At 41.5% G+C, this 19,829-nt stretch overlaps 1 protein-coding gene across 3 annotated transcripts in view; it reads right to left on the reverse strand.

Annotated features, from left to right (window-relative positions):
• Nucleotides 1–19,829, reverse strand: part of LOC308589590 (lymphocyte antigen 75-like) — a 73,186-nt gene that overhangs the window by 24,921 nt on the left and 28,436 nt on the right. For all 3 annotated transcript variants that reach the window (XR_014009397.1, XR_014009398.1, XM_081198788.1), the window contains exons 14-28: nucleotides 18,717–18,798; nucleotides 17,884–17,952; nucleotides 16,837–16,960; nucleotides 15,646–15,681; nucleotides 14,053–14,228; nucleotides 13,295–13,359; nucleotides 12,863–12,939; nucleotides 12,220–12,356; nucleotides 11,819–11,924; nucleotides 10,477–10,637; nucleotides 9,833–9,962; nucleotides 8,786–9,012; nucleotides 7,083–7,251; nucleotides 4,072–4,236; nucleotides 1,826–1,948 (exon numbers count right to left, since the gene is read on the reverse strand). Coding sequence is in view for 1 of the 3 variants with exons in the window: in XM_081198788.1 (XP_081054914.1) it covers nucleotides 1,826–1,948; nucleotides 4,072–4,236; nucleotides 7,083–7,251; nucleotides 8,786–9,012; nucleotides 9,833–9,962; nucleotides 10,477–10,637; nucleotides 11,819–11,924; nucleotides 12,220–12,356; nucleotides 12,863–12,939; nucleotides 13,295–13,359; nucleotides 14,053–14,228; nucleotides 15,646–15,681; nucleotides 16,837–16,960; nucleotides 17,884–17,952; nucleotides 18,717–18,798 (1,847 nt within the window). In the remaining 2 variants the exon portion in view is untranslated. The remainder of the gene's footprint in view (nucleotides 1–1,825; nucleotides 1,949–4,071; nucleotides 4,237–7,082; nucleotides 7,252–8,785; nucleotides 9,013–9,832; nucleotides 9,963–10,476; nucleotides 10,638–11,818; nucleotides 11,925–12,219; nucleotides 12,357–12,862; nucleotides 12,940–13,294; nucleotides 13,360–14,052; nucleotides 14,229–15,645; nucleotides 15,682–16,836; nucleotides 16,961–17,883; nucleotides 17,953–18,716; nucleotides 18,799–19,829) is intronic.

Consider the following 19,829-nt stretch of genomic DNA (forward strand, 5'->3'; position numbering starts at 1 on the left):
GCTACAGATTTTATTTAGGAGTGTGCTGAAATTATCCCACAATGGCTAACGTTAACATTACTGGAAGGTCAGTAATAACCAGCACTTGGCTTAGAAATAAAAGGAGGCACCTTTTGCATATGGTCAGGGGTCCCTTTACCTTTTGCATATGCTATTTGGATGTGGCCTGGTTTGCTGACAGTATCAACAATTTTTTTAAAAAAATGTTTTCCCACTTTACAATTGTTTCATATAATCAAAATTAAATCCAGAAAAACTATATTAATACACCCACACACCCCAATGCATCTAAATACTCACGTAAGTATTCATAACAAACATGAGTTATCCCTTTAAATGGTGCACTGTGAATGCACCAACTGTTGGGATATAGTAGTTCATCTTCCTATAACACCTTTGCTGGCAGAGATATCCAGTATGGAAGACTTTTTTTTATTAAAGAAAAATGTTCTCGCTGGAATTGGGCAACAGTATTAATGCTAACATCCGGATTTTCTCTCTGCAGATGGTGAAATGCACAATTCTACACTTTTATCACTATACCTAACCGGAGGTATCTAGTTTCTGTTACTATTCCATGTTAACTCTTACATGTTTTATGTTAGCATTGTACTAGTTTTATTAGAACTGTTAACTATGCCAAGAGGGGAAAATAAAATAAACCAGTATTTTAAAATCTACCTTCAGCTGAAAAAAATATATTTGGGGGGGAATTTTCTTAAAGGTATTTCCTCAGAAAATCTGCTGTTTAGTGTTGAATCAAAGCAAATGTCAATCCATGGAAAATCCAGTTGACGTTTGCTCCGATTCAGCGCTAAAGATCAGATTTTCCTGGGGGAAAGCAGTGGGGACAAGTGGAAGTCTAGAAGAACCCAATGTTTGTTCCATCTAAATTATTCCTTCTTATCAGGGGAATCTTTGAAGATACTGTGAAACATGGTAAAATAAAATCTATAAAACAGGTGAATATCACTTTGCCCCAACAGCTACAGTATTCCCACTGCATTAATTCATTAGAAACATTTTTTTGTTTACATGAAAGCAGCACAGCAACTCCCTTCTGCAGAACCAGAGTTGCAAGTGAAATGAGTGAGCTGAAGTTGTGCAATGAAGGGCCTGAGGAAGGAAACTACCTGTAGGGTTGCCATATTTTGAAGAGTGAAAAAGAGGACACACTTGCTGGCTGGCGCTTGGGGTGTGGGAGCGGGCACATTCTACAATGTCTTTTCAAAATATACAAAAACAAGGGCCTGGTCCTTTCCTGCACCATGCAAAACTCACACAGTATGTATATGTTTTGCACTTGGTTGTCTAGTACTGCATATACAACGTAAAAAGTAGCCCATGCACCCCCATACAGAAATGTTACCCCTGAAAAAGAGGACCTGTCCTGGAAAATGAGGACGTATGGCAACCCTAACTGCCATATTTCAGCAATAATCAAATAACGCTCAAAAGCAGACGCACCAGGAACATTAGGCATTTAGTATTTCTTATCAGATTAAAAATTACAGGCATGATTAATGACTTCTGAGCCCCCAAATCTGCATCCAGCATGCATCTTCTTTAGGTTGTCATTAAATACTACAATAAAAATAAGCTTGAATAAGGAACAAATTATCCAAAGTGCTCTTGAGTAAGCTTAAAGACTCTCACTCATCAACCTGCATTTGACAATTTGAACTCTAATCAAATATAATTTTTTTGTTTCGTTTTTTAAATCCTCATCAATGGCTGTAGACAATGTTATAAGCTTTGGTCTCTTTGTGTGTTTAAAAAAGGCATTCATCCTAGTAAGAGGGGCTTTACAGAACTTACAACTTACCATCAGCGTCATAAATCAGACCCAACCACAGCCAGCGAGCAAGGCCACTGAAAGAATGGAGCTGCTCAACAACAAAACTATTTTCATCTTCATCCCTGATAGTCAAGAGGGAGGCATTCGTATCTGTTAAAGCAATTTTAAAAAGTCAATTCACTTAATGGATTTGGCAGGATTTTATAGACAGTTTATGAAATGAATTCAAGGAAGGGGCTCATCAAGGTTTAGCTGTTTACCTTAGTTTTTAAACCAAAACAAAAAATAATAATCTTGAATGATTAGTGACAGAAGTCAGCTGCTCTTTCTTAGGTCTGGATGTACAGAGATCATGGTACATAAATTATGGAAAAGCATAGAGAGGGGTGAGGAACCTTTGGCCTACTAGGTGCTGTTGGGCTCAAGGGAGACAAGCCTGGTGGCTATAGTAGAGCAGCAGCAATAGCCTCTCTGCAGTAGGGTTGTCACTGCTTCCTGGGAAGGGTGAAGTGGTGGTGAAGCAGGGTTGCGTGGATGCATGGCAGAACCAACCCAGTGCTCTCTTCAGTACACCCAGAAAGTAGTCAATGTCTCACTCTTCCTGGTAAGCAGCAATGACCCTGTTTGCAGGAGGTTGTTGCTATGGTTCCACCCCACTGATGAACTGCTCCTGGTTGGACCACAGCTCCCATCATCTCCATCCATTGGCCATGGCTGGTTGGGTCTAATAGGAATTGTAGTCCAACATCTGGAGGGCACCACAATGGCTATCTCTCGTGAAGGCTCTGCAGAGTGTGAAATGGGAACTCCATAATGGGCATCATTAGGAAATGGACTGTAATACTCTTTCCTGTAAATGAGAGATTGTCTAGTGAACTGGTTGACACATTACACACACACCACACAGAGCAGAACACTTTCCATATACAGTGAAGGTAAAGCATTTGGAACTTTTCAGTAAAGGGGGGAAAAGATGAGTGAGGGGAAATGTGACAGAGGTTTATAAAATTATACATGATGTGCAGTGGAGATAATTTTTCTTCCTCTCCCATACTTTTAGGGTCATCCAATGAAACTAAACTGGTAGTAGATTCAGGACAAACTAAGAGAAAGCAAATCTTCACACAATTAACATATGGCATCGACGGCCATAAGATGTAGTATAATGGCTGCTTGATTATATGGCTTTAAAACAGCATTAGACAAATTAATGTAAGATGGCAGTAGCAGCTGAGAGATACTTATCTACAGTAGGTAAACAAAACATCTAAGCTCAGAAGGTGGTATAGCTTTCAATACCAATTGCTAATGGCAACAGCAGGGAATGTTCAAGGTCCAGCAGAACTCAAAATGCTTTTTTTTTTTTAACTATACAAAACTGCATTCACTTTTTAAATGCTTTTTTTGTAAGAAGCCTACACACTGGAATCTTTTTTTCCTGGATGCCATTCTAGCAGGTCAAGAGAAGCTTCTTTTAAAAGGCATCATTTCTCTTAAACTTAATCTAGATACGAAAGAGGTCCAACACAGTTCACATTAACACATTGTAAATCTAGATAGCCAACAGATGTTTTTATTGCAATGTTTTTCTAAGTCTGTGGTGAGCAGAGTGCAAGCAAGGCCAGAGAGAACCACATATATAATACAAGTCTCCAGTGACATACAATCCTTACCTTGGAGTAAGCCCAATGAACTCAATGAGGCTTCTTTCTGAGCAAACATACACGACTGCATTGTAAAATCTGCACAGCTATGTAGATAATTCTGTGCCTGTTCACAGATATGATCCCTGCTTATTTCCTTTGACTAATAAAGTACAGTGGTACCTCGGGTTACATACGCTTCAGGTTACATACGCTTCAGGTTACAGACTCCGCTAATCCAGAAATAGTACCTTGGGTTAAGAACTTTGGATGAGAACAGAAATCGTGCTCCGACGGCGCGGCAGCAGCAGGAGCCCCCATTAGCGAAAGTGGTGCTTCAGGTTAAGAACAGTTTCAGGTTAAGAACAGACCTCCGGAACGAATTAAGTACTTAACCCGAGGTACCACTGTACAACTATGTGAAGAAACAGTGGTAACATGGAAGCAACTGCAGCGTTCCCAAGACTGCAGTTCTAAGGGGGTGAGGGGAGAAGAGGCTGTTTTAGTGGAAATTATTACTCATGTACTCTTATGGAGGAAACAAGCAGAGTCCTCTCAGATCTGGAAAAAAATGATTCAAAAGTTATGAACACAGAAATACAAAGCAAACTTTAAACAGAAACTTCTTACTCATCATCCTGCATAAATGGTGGGCCTCATCTGACTTCAATCCTTTCCATCTGTCTTTTGCTATCATGAATGTATAACAACTGTTTCGGAATGGCATCCATGGTGTATTCTTAATCTTGTGTGGACATTTAATAAAGTCAAATACCTCAGGTTTTTCAGTTTCATCTAAAAAAGAAAGAAAAAAGAAGGTACATTTTTAAAAGGCACTTCATATTTACTCAAATCAAAATTAGTTGGCCTAGAAAGCAACTTCAAGGAGGAAAATATAAACAATTCATTTACTAGATCAGTACTGATAGTGTGGATAACATGGAGCAAAACTCTGGCCCCTCACCATTCACCACTGGTCCTGTTCTTGGATCACGACAGCTTTCAGATGCAAATATAAATAGCAACAGTTCAAGGATTGGGGGAACGTAGGCATTTACACAACCCGTGACCTGCTTCCCAGAGGGAAAGCAATTTCCAAAGAGGACCTGCAAGGTAAATTAAAAGGCACTCATACTACCTGGTTTCAGGTAGCTCGGGCTCATTCTTTTGCACTTCCATTTGGTGCACAGGGGAGACAGCCTACATATACTTACCTTGTTTGAATCATTATGCGGCAGCCCAAGCATATGACTTGAAGGATGCTGCTTCCCAAATATACAGCAATCTATTAGATCATGAGGCAGGGGTTGCCATAGGCCTTCAGAATGTATGGGAATCAGATTTAGGCCACCCAACTGAAGATCACAAATGGGAGGGTATCTGGGCCACCCCCTGCTCAAAACAATTTCTGCTTGCTTACAGGAGGCCTCGTTCAAGACCATCTTCCGATGGCACTGGACGCCAGTCAGGCTGGCAAGGGCTGTGAAAAACCTGGTTCATGTTTGGTGGGAATGTCCCAACGTTAAAAACTTTTGGAGTAGAGTGTTCTCCATTATACTCTCAATTACAGGCCAATCCCTTTCTCCAAATCCTGCCTTCTTTGGACATAGACTTATAGACTCCACCCTGTGCCACAGAGAACTAGTAGGCTTCTTACTGACCGCAGCACGGTTAGTGATGGCTCAGCAATGGAAGAACCAGACTGAAATACCCCATAACATATGGGAAAATAATATCTGGGATGTAGCAATGTTTGAGCGTCTCACCAGACAAAGGAGGGCAAGTAAAGGCATAATGAATAGAGGCACTTTCCAAGGCACATGGGCCCCTTTCTTTAACTATGTTAATGACCAAAATCAAGATCTTCTTATACCAACCACTCAATATTGTCAGTGGAGGAGTTAAAAGTAAAGGTAAAGGGACCCCTGACCATTAGGTCCAGTTGTGACGAACTCTGGGGTTGCGGCGCTCATCTCGCTTTATTGGCTGAGGAAGCCGGCGTTTGTCCGCAGACAGCTTCTGGGTCATGTGGCCAGGATGACTAAGCCGCTTCTGGCAAACCAGAGAAGCACATGGAAACGCTGTTTACCTTCCCGATGGAGAGGTACCTATTTATCTACTTGCACTTTGACGTGCTTTTGAACTGCCGACCTTCTGATTGGCAAGTCCTAGGCTCTGTGGTTATTCTGCATGTTGAACATGTACCGTATTTTTCGCCCTATAGGACGCACCGGCCCATAGGACGCACCTAGCTTTTTTGGGGGGGAAATCAAGGAATTTTTTTTTATTTCCCCCCCAGGTTTGCGCAGCCATCCCCAAGCTAGAAGAGGGAGACGGAGCGCTCCGTCTCCCTCTTCTGCCTTGAGGGACAGCCTCTCTAGCCTCCGTGGGGCAGCGGCTTGCCCCGCTGTCCCCCGAGCTTATGGGGCTAGCGATGGGGAGAAGCAAGCTTGCTTCTCTCCCCGCCAGCCTCCACATCAGGTTGGGGAATAGCGGGGTGGTGGCGCTCCGCCTCCCCGCTATCCCCCGAGCTTGTGGGGCTGGCGGGGGGGAGAGAAGTAAGCTTGCTTCTCCCCCCCCCCCCAGCCTCCAGATCAGGTCGGGGAATAGCGGGGTGGAGGCGCTCCGCCTCCCCACTATCCCCCGAGCTTGTGGGGCTGGCGGGGGGGGAGAGAAGTAAGCTTGCTTCTCCCCCCCCGCCAGCCTTCAGATCAGGTCGGGGAATAGCGGGGTGGTGGCGCTTCGCCTCCCCACTATCCCCCGAGCTTGTGGGGCTGGCGGGGGGGGGGGGGAGAGAAGTAAGCTTGCTTCTCCCCCCCCCCCGCCAGCCTCCAGATCAGTTCGGGGAATAGCGGGTTGACGGCGCTCTGCCTCCCCGCTATCCCCCGAGCTTGTGGGGCTGGCGATGGGGAGGAGCAAGCTTGCTTCCCCCCCCCGCCAGCCTCCAGATCAGGTCGGGGAATAGCGGGGTGACGGCGCTCCGCCTCCCCACTATCTCCCGAGCTTGTGGGGCTGGCGATGGGGAGGAGCAAGCTTGCTTCTCCCACCCCCCAGCCTCCAGATCAGGTCGGAGAATAGCGGGGTGGCGGCGCTCCGCCTCCCCGCTATCCCCCGAGCTTGTGGGCTGCAGGCTGCTGCCCACAAGCTTTGCTTTGCGAGCCGGCGGGACCTCTCAGCGAAAGCCTGCATTCGCCCCATAGGACGCACACACATTTCCCCTTCATTTTTGGAGGGGAAAAAGTGCGTCCTATAGGGCGAAAAATACGGCAATTATATGTCTAGAGACAATGGATATAAGAAACACCATTAGATGTACTGCTGGATTTTAATGGTTATTAAAAAAAACACAAAACTTTTTTTAAAAAAAGAATATAATAAAATGTTTTCATTGGTTTATTTCAATGTATCTAAAAGCATTCTCAAAGCAGTAGCATATATTTTACATAGTAACTGTAAAAGCAGGTGACAGCAAAGGTTGTAGGGTTTTTAGCTGGGGCAATCAAAATAAGATCCACTATTTGACTATTGATTCAAAACCCTAAAATGTATTTTATATAACTGACTTTTTATTTCTATTCTTTGTATATAGTATTGTTGTTTTATTGCTGACACAAATAAAAGATTTATTCATTCAAACCTACTTGCTGGAAGGTAGCAAATTGCTCCTGGCTTTTGCGTATAGCAGTCAGATGTTTTCCAAAGTCCATCTCTGTCCAAATATACGCATTCGTCAAGTAAATCTTCGTCTTCTTTGGACCACTGACTAAAGCTAATGTGCTTTCTGTCAGCCCAGTGATAATGAATTCCATCCTGGTGGCATAACCATAAGGAAAAAAGGCTTGCATTATGAAGATCAAAGACAAGTAAAAGCAATTCCTTGATGGTAAAACATCTGCTTGGCATTCAGAAGGTCTAAGGTCCAAACCCCAGCATCCTCATGTAAGGGTGGGAGAGACCCCTGCCTAAAGCCCTGGAGTGCCACTGCCCGTCAGTGTGAACAGTACAGTGTGAGATGGGCCAATGGTCTGACTCAATATGATTCAATGGGTACTGCTAATCTTCAATACAAGAACTCCAAGTTCAAATCCTAAATGCATTTCATGTACAGTGGTACCTCGGGTTACATACGCTTCAGGTTACAGACTCTGCTAACCCAGAAATAGCGCTTCAGGTTAAGAACTTTGCTTCAGGATGAGAACAGAAATCGTGCTCCGGCGGTGCGGCAGCAGCAGGAGGCCCCATTAGCTAAAGTGGTGCTTCAGGTTAAGAACAGTTTCAGGTTAAGTACGGACCTCCGGAACAAATTAAGTACTTAACCCGAGGTACCACTGTACCAGTTTTGTTTAAGGTCTGCTTAAAGCAGAACAAAGCAATACCAGAATCTGAGTATATTTGTTGACCCACTAGGGAGATATATCTGCTTGTAATTTGTGTGTGTTGTTACTTTTGCAGGTTAACTCTAGTGATTCTCAAGAAAGTTGGGCATGCTTTGCCAACCCTCTCCCCACCACAACGATTTCAGTGGGACTGAATGGATTTTACTTTCTAATTAATGTGCTGTGCTCATTCTATATAACACAGCTATTTATTTGTATATTAGGCTTTTTAAACATATATTCACAAGACATGTTGCTGCCACAGACAAAAGCGGCAACAAAGGTCTGTCACTTTACCCCATCGTTTAATATAGCTCAGTAGGTTTTCCCCAAACCCTCTTATTCGAATGACATATTTTGTTTTTTTTTTAAATATTTTTATTGGGTTTTCACATTTTATATAAACACAAACAACACACATAACACCAAAACAAACATAAAAAACGACAAACATGAATAGTTCCCGAAAATCTTATTTTCTAACCCTAGTCCTTGACTTCCCCCCACCCCCTCCCCTGCATCCCTGTTCCCAGATTTGTGTCAGCAAGTTGGCATTTCTTCCGTCTTAGTATTAGTCCTTTTATAAAAAACAAAAATAAATTTTCCCTAAGTTGGACCCCAATTCTCTTCCCTCGATTTCTCATTTTTTCTTACATAATTTTCTTATTACTAAACCCCCTGGTCTTGAGTGTTGTTTAAATTTAAGTACTTCCCTCCCTCCCATCCCCGCTTTGCGTCCTTTCCCAAGACATGTCCAAAATAACAGTTTTTAGCCTGGATTCCGCACATCCGAGGCTCTCAAATCTCTTTCAGTCCCTCTCCGCCAATTTTGTTGGTAGTCCTTTTTGTCTATCATCGAGTCTCGAAAGATTTCCTTAACCATCAATCCAATCAGTCCATAGTCTCTTCCCATATTTAAAGGCAACTGCGAATGACATATTTTGAATTGGTTCAGAAACAAGCCTTACATCTTCGCTGGAGAGTCCAATCCACAGTGGGTAATTATAACGGGCAGCCTGCATAGCAAGAAAAGCCTGATGGTATTGTCCTGTGATGCTAACCAGCTGCATATTATTCTGCAGGCACTCCTGTTGTGCATCATGCCATGTCAAGTTCTTCAGAATTATGGTGTATGTGACATTTAGATAGTTCACAGTGACATTAAGCACTTGCTGTGTCTGGTTTTCTGCCTCATCTAATGAAAGAACAAAATAGTTGAGCAAGAGAAATGGTATCATTCGTCTAACAGTCTGATTTTTAGAAGAAGAAAAAACACACCACCTAGGTCTTGGGCAGATTTTGTTTTAAACTGTTAAAAGGTATTATACCCATGGTCTAAACTACTGAGCCTTGGGCTTGGCCATCAAAAGGTCGGCAGTTCAAATCCACAAGATGGGGTGAGCTCCTACTGCTCACTCCCAGCTCCTGCCAACCTGTCAGTTCGAAAGCACGCCAAAAAGTGCAAGTAGATAAATAGGTACTGCTCCGGCGGGAAGGTAAATGGCGTTTCTGTGCGCTACTCTGGTTTTGCCAGAAGCGGCTTAGTCATGCTGGCCCCATGACCCAGAAAAACTGTCTGTGGACAAAAGCCGGCTCCCTCGACCTGTAAAGCGAGATGAGTGCCGCAACCCCAGAGTCGTCTGCAACTGGACTTAACTGTCAGGGGTACTTTACCGTTTTTTTAACCCATGTTGTTCATAATATTCTCAAGTGAGGTAGTAAGATTAGAACTGCAACAATTAGTTGAGCAATCACTTAAGAGGTCAAACAATCAATGCCTTTGATTGATCAATATTTTGTTTTATTAAAAAAAAGTGAATATTATAAAAACTGCAGCTGACACAGACACAATTTTAAGTAGCATTCCTTACTGTGTGTGAGAGAAAGTAAAACGACCTCTCCTAAAATGAAACCTCCTGTGACACATTTCATGCATCATTTAATAATGAAACTACTGTGCATTAAGTTTTAATAATATTTTGTCTCATATGCAAACTTACTATTCTCAGACTTACCTGACTTCATCTGACATATGGCCACAGTTTGAATACTGGCACAGGAAGTGAAATTCCAAGTTCCAGCATACGGTGATTTTGGATTGTTGAGCAAAACACCACACTGGTTATTCACCTCATCATCAAAAAACTGAAAAGCAAACAAACCAAGAAGGCTGAGTAATAGTAGATTAGCATACAGTGGTACCTCGGGTTACAGACACTTCAGGTTACAGATTCAGGATGAGAATGGAAATTGCGGGGCGGCGGCAGCAGCAGGAGCCCCATTAGTTAAAGTGGTACCTCAGGTTAAGAACGGACCTCCAGAACAAATTAAGTTCTTAACCCGAGGTACCACTGTATTTCATTAAACAAGGGTGGGGAACCTCTGATCCATGGGCCAAATTTAGCCCAACAGGGGTTCCAATTTGACCCACCTGGGTTGGATGTGAGGTCAGATGTGGGGAAGGAAACAACATGGTTACAAAGGAACAACTGGGAGCTTACCAGCTAGAGCTAATTGGCAGTGGCAGAATGCCTACAGTAGCATGAAACGGTTTATATCGAAACTGCTGCTGAAAATGGGAGTCTTCCCCATTTTAGCAGTGCTTAATTCACTTATAATGAAAAGCCTACAATGGAGAAAAACCCCTCCAATGACTCACATCATGCTCAATTTTCCTTAGTCTTCCATGCAGCAATGGATGGAAGTTGGAATATGCCAACTCACTGCCATCTGTCCACCTGTTTTCACGTGTACGGATCTCAAAGTGTAAACCAATCCAAATATTTGGGGGCTTACCAGGAAGCAAGGACGTTATGAAATCTGTTGGCATAAAAAAAATAAGTATTTGCACATTGGATTGGGTAGACAGGGTAAATATCCCAAACTTGACTGCATAAGGTAATGCAACTTCTACTTCTGTTAATTTTACAGCATTTTGTGGGCTGTAAATAATATTTAGACAATATACCCCAAAGGCTAATTGGCGCAGTATTGGCAATTTGGCAGCTATAAATGGAAGCAATCTTTAGTTTGCTTTGATGGCTTTCCTCCTCCACTTCCATCCCTTAAGATCGTTTTGGGCAATACTTGATCTGCATTTATATGAGACTCAAGTTCCTTCTGAAGTTCAGAAGTTGCATCCAAAGAACATCTCCAACATTTTGGGGTCTGATTTTGCAAATTTGTTGTAATAGGTAAGGGCAAACTAGATCACTCTCAATTTCTTCTTCCTCGGATAACATTCACCTCTTCTCTTCGCCATGCTTCTAAGTCATGGAGAGCTGCCGTATCATGCCACTGATACATAATTCCCAAGGGTGGTGTGGTCTTCCTTTGCCAATTTTATGAAAAATGGATGCTGAGTGAATGTGATTGGCTCAAGAACACACAGTAAGTAACATAGCTGAGTAGATACACAGCTAAATCCACATTGTCCAGAATTATTTAAATCTGTCAATTTTAACTTCCCTCAGTTTTTTATTTTCTAGTATTCTGTTCAACTTGCCACATTTCTGCATTAGTTAGCTTTAAAAATATATATGCATCCACACACAACCCCCCCAGCATTTTAATGTGCACTTCTCCTAATATACAGATTTTCACAAGCAGTTCTCCCTATCGCAACCTATTTTTGCATGTTACACAAAAGTTGTGCGTAATTTCCCCTAATATATGCATTTAGTTTAGTTTGAGAAATAAATTGTAACATTCAGCTAAGTGCTAAGTGTATCTGCGTTTTGGTTTTAGGAAGTGTGAATTAGGCACGATCACATTAAAATGCGAGCTGAATGGACTTCTGCCCACCTCCCTAATATATCATGCAGATAGGTAGCAGATTCAAGGAGTGGGAAGTATTCACTTGCATTTCCACAACAGTTTTTAGCAAATCTGTAAGAAAACTGGTGCCTACCATATCCACAGAAAGAAAAAAATTATCAATGCACAGTGTTTTATAGAAGAGAACCACACTTTATAAGAAGTATCAAATGTTATCACTTTACCTTGTTCAGTTTGGCTTGTGATTGATGGAAGAGAACCTCCCAAACTTTGACAATGTTCGTCTGCCTCCTGAAACTTAAAATCCTTAGGGGGTACCATGCGGTAACACTGTAAGAAGATTTTATTATAAACACTCTGTCTAAAGTACCTGGATTTCACATTAGCTTTTATGATTAAGGGGAAATTTACAGAGCAGAACAAAATCAAAGGGGAAAAACACCTTACAAAAATATTTTAATTGCAGGTGAAGGTCACTATTATTTATTTATTTACTTTTTATTTATTAGTTTTATATACCACCCTTCATCAAAAGATCTCCGGGTGGTTCACAAGAAAACTACAGGGTTGCAAATACTCATCACGTTTTGGAGATTCTTACAAGGCACTTTCTAATAAATATTACCTTATCCATAAAAACAAGCCAATTTTCGCGACACTTCCTGCGACTTGGTTTATAACCAGGGTCGTGCTTCTCCAATAGCGATGCATTGTATTTCTCACAGATGAAGGGGAGTTTTGTACTGCAGCTTATCGTGCTGTCTGCAGGAATCACAGACACATATATGTATGTATTAATATTTATTTATGCTTATATTCATACTGCATTTACTGTGTATTATTTCCACAAATTCTGAAAGGCAAAGGACTGGACATCAAAGTAGGGTCCGGATACAACTATAAACTCTGAATGCCATACTGTAGGGTGGTCGTCAAGAGGAAAGGATTTCTTCAATTTTAATAGCTGTGCAGATGGGAGACTGTCGTGCAAGCTGAACTGCTGAAATTCCCTCTTCTACACAGCTATTAGGAGCCCTGCTCTCTTTTGCAGCTGGCCACCCCTAAGACATCCACAAACAGGCACCGCCAGCTGAATATTTTGTTGCCTTTAACATCCAGAACAGCTCTCCAACTCCATAAAACTACTTTATTAGAAGTAGTGCAGCTTCTAATAAAAAGTCTAAAGGAGAACTTTTTCTCTTAGACTGAAAGTATGGGGGGAGAAGAGTATCTTAGCATTGTTTAAATTAAAAAATTAAGCAGCTTACCTCTGTACCAACTTTGATAAGAAATATGCCAACAATTCCTGTAGTATCGTTCATGATAGTGTGAAAATACTGAAAACCTAGGCACAATGAAGAACTGAATTATTTCAGATTTGCCCTCTTGGTGCATGTAAATATTTATCATCATTGATTAGCTTGCTTGTTTCTTTTTCATGTGTCCTACTGCACAAGAGATTTGTTGACTCACTGGAGAAAGGACCAAAATGGAGCGGGCATCTTAATTCTTGCAGCTACAGAGCACAGCTGCCAAATTCTGAGGTTTCTTACGTGTTTATTATATGTAAGAAATCCTGAGCCTCAAAGCTCAAGTATCTTGACCTATGACCATAATACGTTCATCATTACTAGATCATATTCATTAAGTGAATGGCAAAAGTATTTCAGACATATATAGACTCTGATAGTTCTACGTACAGTGAATGGTAGCGACTTGCAGGAGCTGTGTATTTCAGCCACCAACTTTGCCTTTCGTCCGATAACTGCAAAAACAAAAAGGAGATGCATTAGCATCAAATGCCATGTTACATCTCAACCTAAGTACAGTATCAGAAAAGTGTAGAATCCGGCATAAATTCTATATAAAGTCTATGTACCCTAAATACACTAAAAAGTGTTACCATGCAAACTAATGGCAGATAATTTTTAAGCCTTCTCCGTCAGGTATTCAGTAGATCCTAGTTTTTAATAAAACAGTCCCAAGAGCATTTCCAATGCCATAGTAATAAAAGCAAGTGTGAGACTTACAAGCAGGTTTCTTGGTGCAGTTTTATTTAAATAGAGCTTCCTCCTGCATTTCAGAAACTAATGATTTCAAGTCAAGCTCTGTTTTGCCTGCAGTATGGGGAGAAGGATTGCTCCCACTTTTTACTCTGAAATTTCATATCATCAATGAGAATTAGGCATGCTCTGGATTACCCTTTACTCTGTACCCTCCCTAGTACTAGAGGAAAAGCTGGGGAAGGAGGATAAGAGAAGAACATTTTTTCATTGGATGCAGGAAAAACACTTTTGCTTTATATGCTGTCAGACAAAGGTATCCTACTTCTCACAGACTTTTCCTGAACAGCTTATAGCAACAACAAGAGAAGGTGGCTTTGTTTTTTTAAAAAACCCTATTTTGGCACGGACATTTTCACAACAAAATATATCCAAGAGACAAAGAAATAAATTACATTTGCAATCCTGTTTAGAATTCCCGTTAGTGCAGTGAAAGAGGCCACAGACGCTAAATCACTTCCATTATTAGAACAGTACAGAGCAGCTTCTTGAAAGCTCAAGTGCTTATTTGGCACAAACCAAAATTCAGACCCATCAATATTCAGTACTGGTCCCTGAAGTCCATCTCCATCTACAAAAGAAAGAAAGAAAAAGAATGCCATACACCTAAGTTTAAACTAAATGAAACATTGCATGCACACACAACCCCACCTCCAATTTCACCATGTTATCTAGTAGTGGTAGATGAACTATTGTAACAATGAAGTAAATTAACAGTTATCTAAAAAATACTGTGCATTAATGCAGGAAACTCTGCAACATTATTATTATTATATTTCTAGATCACCCTTCATCTGGCAATTGTAGGGCAGCAAGCAACCATAGATAAAAACCAACATAAAACCCCCCAACCCATAAGAAATATGAGCATATGCTTCCCCATGGGCAATGCTCCAAGACATTCACTGCAGCAAAGCTGAGTCATTGCTGACCCAACACAAAACTAAGCAAAGTAACAAATGAGTCCCTCTAAAAGTTTCTCCAGTTTCTGATGTTGTGCTATGAGACACATTGTCCCCAAAAGTAAGTATGATATGAGGACAGCATTGTCTGTGGAGGCCTCAATAGCTGCAAGGGAAACAGGAGGACATTCATCTTGTAGGGAGGAATAGACCAAAGGAATATGTATGATCTCCACGAAAGTCAATTGAAGATACCTTTAAATCAGGGATGGGGAACCTTTCAAGATGATGTTGGGAGTCACAATTCCCTTCTTTCCTGACCATGCTGATGGAAGCAGGAATCCTATAACATGTGGAGGGCTGTAGGTTCCCTATCCCTGCCTTAAGTTGATGAGCAAATGATCAAGGACAGCAATTTTATGAGCGATACATTTTGGAGATTGTATGTCAATGGCTAATAAGATAGTTGTGGCCTGCAGAACAGCCTCAGTTCAGCGTATTTGAGACAGCACTATGCTTTTATGTTCCATTATGGCGTTTAAGTGCTCTCTTAAATTAACCATCCATGGATTAATGAAGACAGAGAGACACCCTCTCACTGATTTTTCTTCAACACCACTTGCTATTTTCCCTGAAGATTTGCCAAATTTAAGTTTCTATATAAAGTACTGTAAGATTATTTCAGGTTTCAGTCAGCTTTTGGATTCAACACGGAACAAGTAAGGTATCAGTCTAAGAGCTGCTCTGCTTGTGTTTGAGTAAGTTGTTCAGAGTGCGAAGCCAAGCCAGAGTCAGCAGTTATGTAAGATGAGATGAAATTCATTGGATTCTTTCCGTCATCTGACCACTGCTGGGCTGGGGGCCACAGTACACCCTCAGGCCAACTGAAGCAGTGGTACTGCAGAATAGCAGAGAGCAGGCTAACAACACCCTCTGCTTGCAGGCTGCATTAAAGGTAATGAAAATAAGATAGCTGGGGGTCCAAGTTGCTAGAGGCTGTGTTCAAGATCACTGGCACTTTGGGAGACCTATATGTGGCTAGCACCTTTATCAATGATGTGTAGGAAGCCTAAGTTGTTCGCTTACCTGGTTTGTACCACTCTGGTGTCTTTGGAGTACGACCTGTTGATGAGATTAAGGAAAATTAGGGCATGCCAATTTCCCTTTTATCAGAAGAAAAGGAGAGCTGGAATCTTCAGGAGAACCATTAAACAAAGAGTGAAATTGTGTTGTTTTTTCTTTTTACCCGAAAGGTGCAAGCAGTAAAGTTTTATTACAGCTTACAAACTTGAACACAACTGCAATTTGGAAAAACCAACCAACCAACCAACCATGTAGCTTGCTTATTATGTTTGTTTGGGAGGGGCTCAGGTGAGTTGTGAGGGAAGGGGAGGTTTGGAAAAGCTGTGGGGCGGGGCAGGCAAAGGTGGGTGAAGTGTAGAAGGTGGGGCAGGGCAGGATGGGGGGGATGAGGGTTTGTGGTGAGGCAAGCAGAATGAGCAGGGGAAGTAGTCCTTTGTATATAATGCATACTGATTTTACTTTTGAGTAAAGAAGCATTGTTCTCTAAAGTACGAATAGAAGAGGCATGGGGATTTTTGTGTGGCAGCAGTGGGAGACCCCATTAGCTAAAGTGCTGTCTCAGGTTAAGAACAGTTTCAGGTTAAGAACGGACCTCTGGAACGAATTAAGTACGTAACCAGAGGTACCACTGTAACAAGAACCTGTGAAAGACAGACATTCCTTCTATACTTGGGCATCATCAGAAAATTTTAAAATGGCATTCAATTATTGGAAGCAGAACAAGTCATGCCCAGTGGAGTGCAAGGCCTGCTTGATTATGTGGAATAAAAACATGAGAGTAATTTTAAATGTAGATTCTTTATAGTCAATGTAAACTAGACACAGAAAATCAAATGTTGATTCAAGGATCACCTTTCTTTTTTTAAAGCCTCACATCCAGCTTGAGGGTTCCCAAGGACATATTGATGACCACTGAGAACAGGATGCTTAATTTGTTAGGCCTGCGGCCTAATCCAACAAGCTCTTATTGTTCTTGTAAAAAACATACACCATGTGAAATAAAACTTTTTTCAGTGCTCTTAGCCTCAAATTCACAGGAATTTGGGCAAACATGCTGACAAATGTGAATAAAATGAAAGTAAAGACATTTCTAAGCCTAATGCTGCCTTCCTATGCACACTGACCTGGGAGGCAGCCATACTGAATATGGCTCTAAGTAAACATGCATACGACTGAGCTGTGAATGAAGTTTACCTTTAGCGATCTGGCACACCCATTCAAGTTGTGAACCACAGTAGAAAGGCTTTAAGTAGAAATCTTCTTGTCTGTCTTCAGAATAGTAAAGAGTCCACATTGTTCGCCGTGTTAGTCTTAGAAACTGCACACATTATTAAGATAAAAAAACCCAATGAAACTGATTCCTGCATGTGCAGTGTAATATTTACATGCAACTAAGTTCCACTGTTTTAAGTGGGACTTACTATCAGGTAAGTGTAATGCAGCCTAAGTGAACTGTTAATAAACATAAATTATATTTCATTCTTTAAAAAAAAAAATCAGGCTTTTTTATGGATAAAAAAGCACAGATACTTGCTTTTGTGCAGCCAGATCTAAGGCAATCTCACACAGAAGTATGTCTGTCTAATCAAAGTTCCTTCCAAGTATGCTTACAGAGGATTGTAGCTCAAAAACTAAACCACAAGGACGCATGCACTTAAGCCAAGGTTGGCCAGGTGAAATAGCTATGGATCCTACTGCACTTGTAATTATTGCATAGATTTGAAAGCCTGCTCAGGGTTAACTCTGTTGCAGTGCAAGCCTAAGCATGTCGACTCCACTGTATTCAATGTTATCTACTCCTAGGAAAAAGGTGAATGCAGCCTTATTTAATTTGCTGTAACAGATACACACACACACACACACACATGTTTATCACCAGTACTGGTTATCAAAAAGTACATTATTTTATTATATATTTTTGAAACTAATTAAAGAGGAACTGTTTTTCAACTACAAAAAGAAGAATTTAGACAACATTTGTTACCACATTTCTCAGAGAAGACAGCAAGGGACACAAAATTGTAGACTAATTTTTGTTATCGGTCCAATGCAATATTTCTATTTCATTCTTAAGTTATGTCACAGTAAGCGTGCTGTAGCATTTTCGTTGTATTAACTCAATGACAACTTCACATTGGCAAAGTTGCAGCAATTCATTCTAAATTTAATCTATCAATTGAACTAATTTATAAAAAAACCCCAAAGTATTCCCACTTAGTTATCAAGCGTATTACACCGCACCTTCACAGCTGCGCAGTCTCTAGTATCGTATTCATCTTTAAACTCAGGGTGCATGACAACAGTAGATACCTACAGAAAGAGAAGATACAGAATTGAATTGAATTGGCAATGACCAAGAATGTGGTCTTTTGCACAGAATTACAGCTGTATTGCAGCATTCATTTCCCTCATGTGCGCAATTAGCGTTCCAAAATCCTAGAGGAGTCTCCACAAGCAGAGGTGGCTCCCTGCTTAAGAAGAATGCTTTTCAACCCGTGCAGGGCTGTAAATAAACAGATGGGACTCTGATGCACTGGAAGAAGCAGAGCACTCCCTCATGCGAAGGCTTTAATCACGTAAGCTAAAGGAATGCCTGAATAGGGGCTGAAGTGCAAGATCACAATCCGATGCATAGTTCAAAAACGTCACCAAACATGACTCAGAGTTTCATGTGCGCTTCTATGATCACACAAGGCTCCTACATATGGGCTGTCAATTTATTTCAGTGAGCCCAAAAGAATCTGCATGAAAACCTGATTCTTCCAATGAAATGGATGGAACACAGTGCATGTGATGGGAAACATCCCTATGCTTCTCAGAGCCCCTGCACATGTTAAGAAATAGCTAGTTCTTTTTTGTTGTATATGCGCATACTTCTAATACAAAGCAACAGTAAAAATGGCTAGAACTTTAAAAGTCTTAAAAAAATTCTTAAAAAGTCTTCCACTGACAAAATATGTCTGAAATAGTTGGTTTTTTTTTGTTTTTTTTAAAGATGCCTAATTTCTTTCAGACCCACCTACATTCTCCCAACTAAGGTTCAATGATATGCTATTGCCATCAGTTTAACTTACAGGCTTATTGTCACTCCACTGCCAGGATCCTAGAGAGTCAGGATTCCTCTTATTTAGCCCAATCCAGACCCAACGGCTATCGCTGTAAATGAAATACCATTTCAGTCCAAGTGCAGCTTTAAGCACAAATTATTCATCACTATAATCACGCAAAACAAGAGCCCTGTACAGACTTCCAAACTGAAAGCACAGTGTGTGTGTGTGTGTGTGTGTGTGTGTGTGAGAGAGAGAGAGAGAGAGAGAGAGAGAATGAATCATTTTACCAGTTTGCCAAAATTCCGATTATGCCTGCCATTTGTACATTCTGATTTACATGTAGATTTCACAATGCATGTATGTTAATTAAGAAATACTTAGCTACAGTGGTACCTTGGAAGTCGAACAGAATCCGTTCCGAAAGTCCATTCGACTTCCAAAACGTTTGAAAGCCAAGGCACGGCTTCTGATTGGCTGCAGGAAGCCTTCCTGCAGAATCCTAAAAACACACACCACAATCTGTACTAGAGATCTTGAAATGTATGTATGTATGTATGTATGTATGTATGTATGTATGTATGTATGCAACAGTATACTGCTTAATCATTTAACTAATGTGTTCATTAGGAAACAATACTCAAAGTAAGGAGGAAGAGGAGGAAACAGACTTGTCACCACATGCTACTGAAAATAATGTTTACCGTATTTTTCGCCCTATAAGACGCACTTTTTCCCCTCCAAAAATGAAGGGGAAATGTGGGTGCGTCTTATGGGGCGAATGCAGGCTTTCGCTGAAGCCTGGAGAGCGAGAGCGGTAGGTGCGCACCGACCCCTCTCACTCTCCAGGCTTCGCGGACCTCTCCTCAAGCAGCGGGAACGTTCCCACTGCTTGGGGAGAGTTGCAGGCATCCCGAAGCCTGCAAGCGCTGATCCCAGCACGCACAGGCTTCGCGGATCTCTCCCCAAGCAGCGGGAACGTTCCCACTGCTTGGGGAGAGTTGCAGGCATCCCGAAGCCTGCAAGCGCTGATCCCAGCACGCGCAGGCTTCGCGGATCTCTCCCCAAGCAGCGGGAACGTTCCCACTGCTTGGGGAGAATTGCAGGCATCCCGAAGCCTGCAAGCGCTGATCCCAGCAC

Source organism: Podarcis bocagei (assembly GCF_964188305.1).
Source record: "Podarcis bocagei genome assembly, chromosome: 1".
Classification (NCBI taxonomy): Eukaryota; Metazoa; Chordata; class Lepidosauria; order Squamata; family Lacertidae; genus Podarcis; species Podarcis bocagei.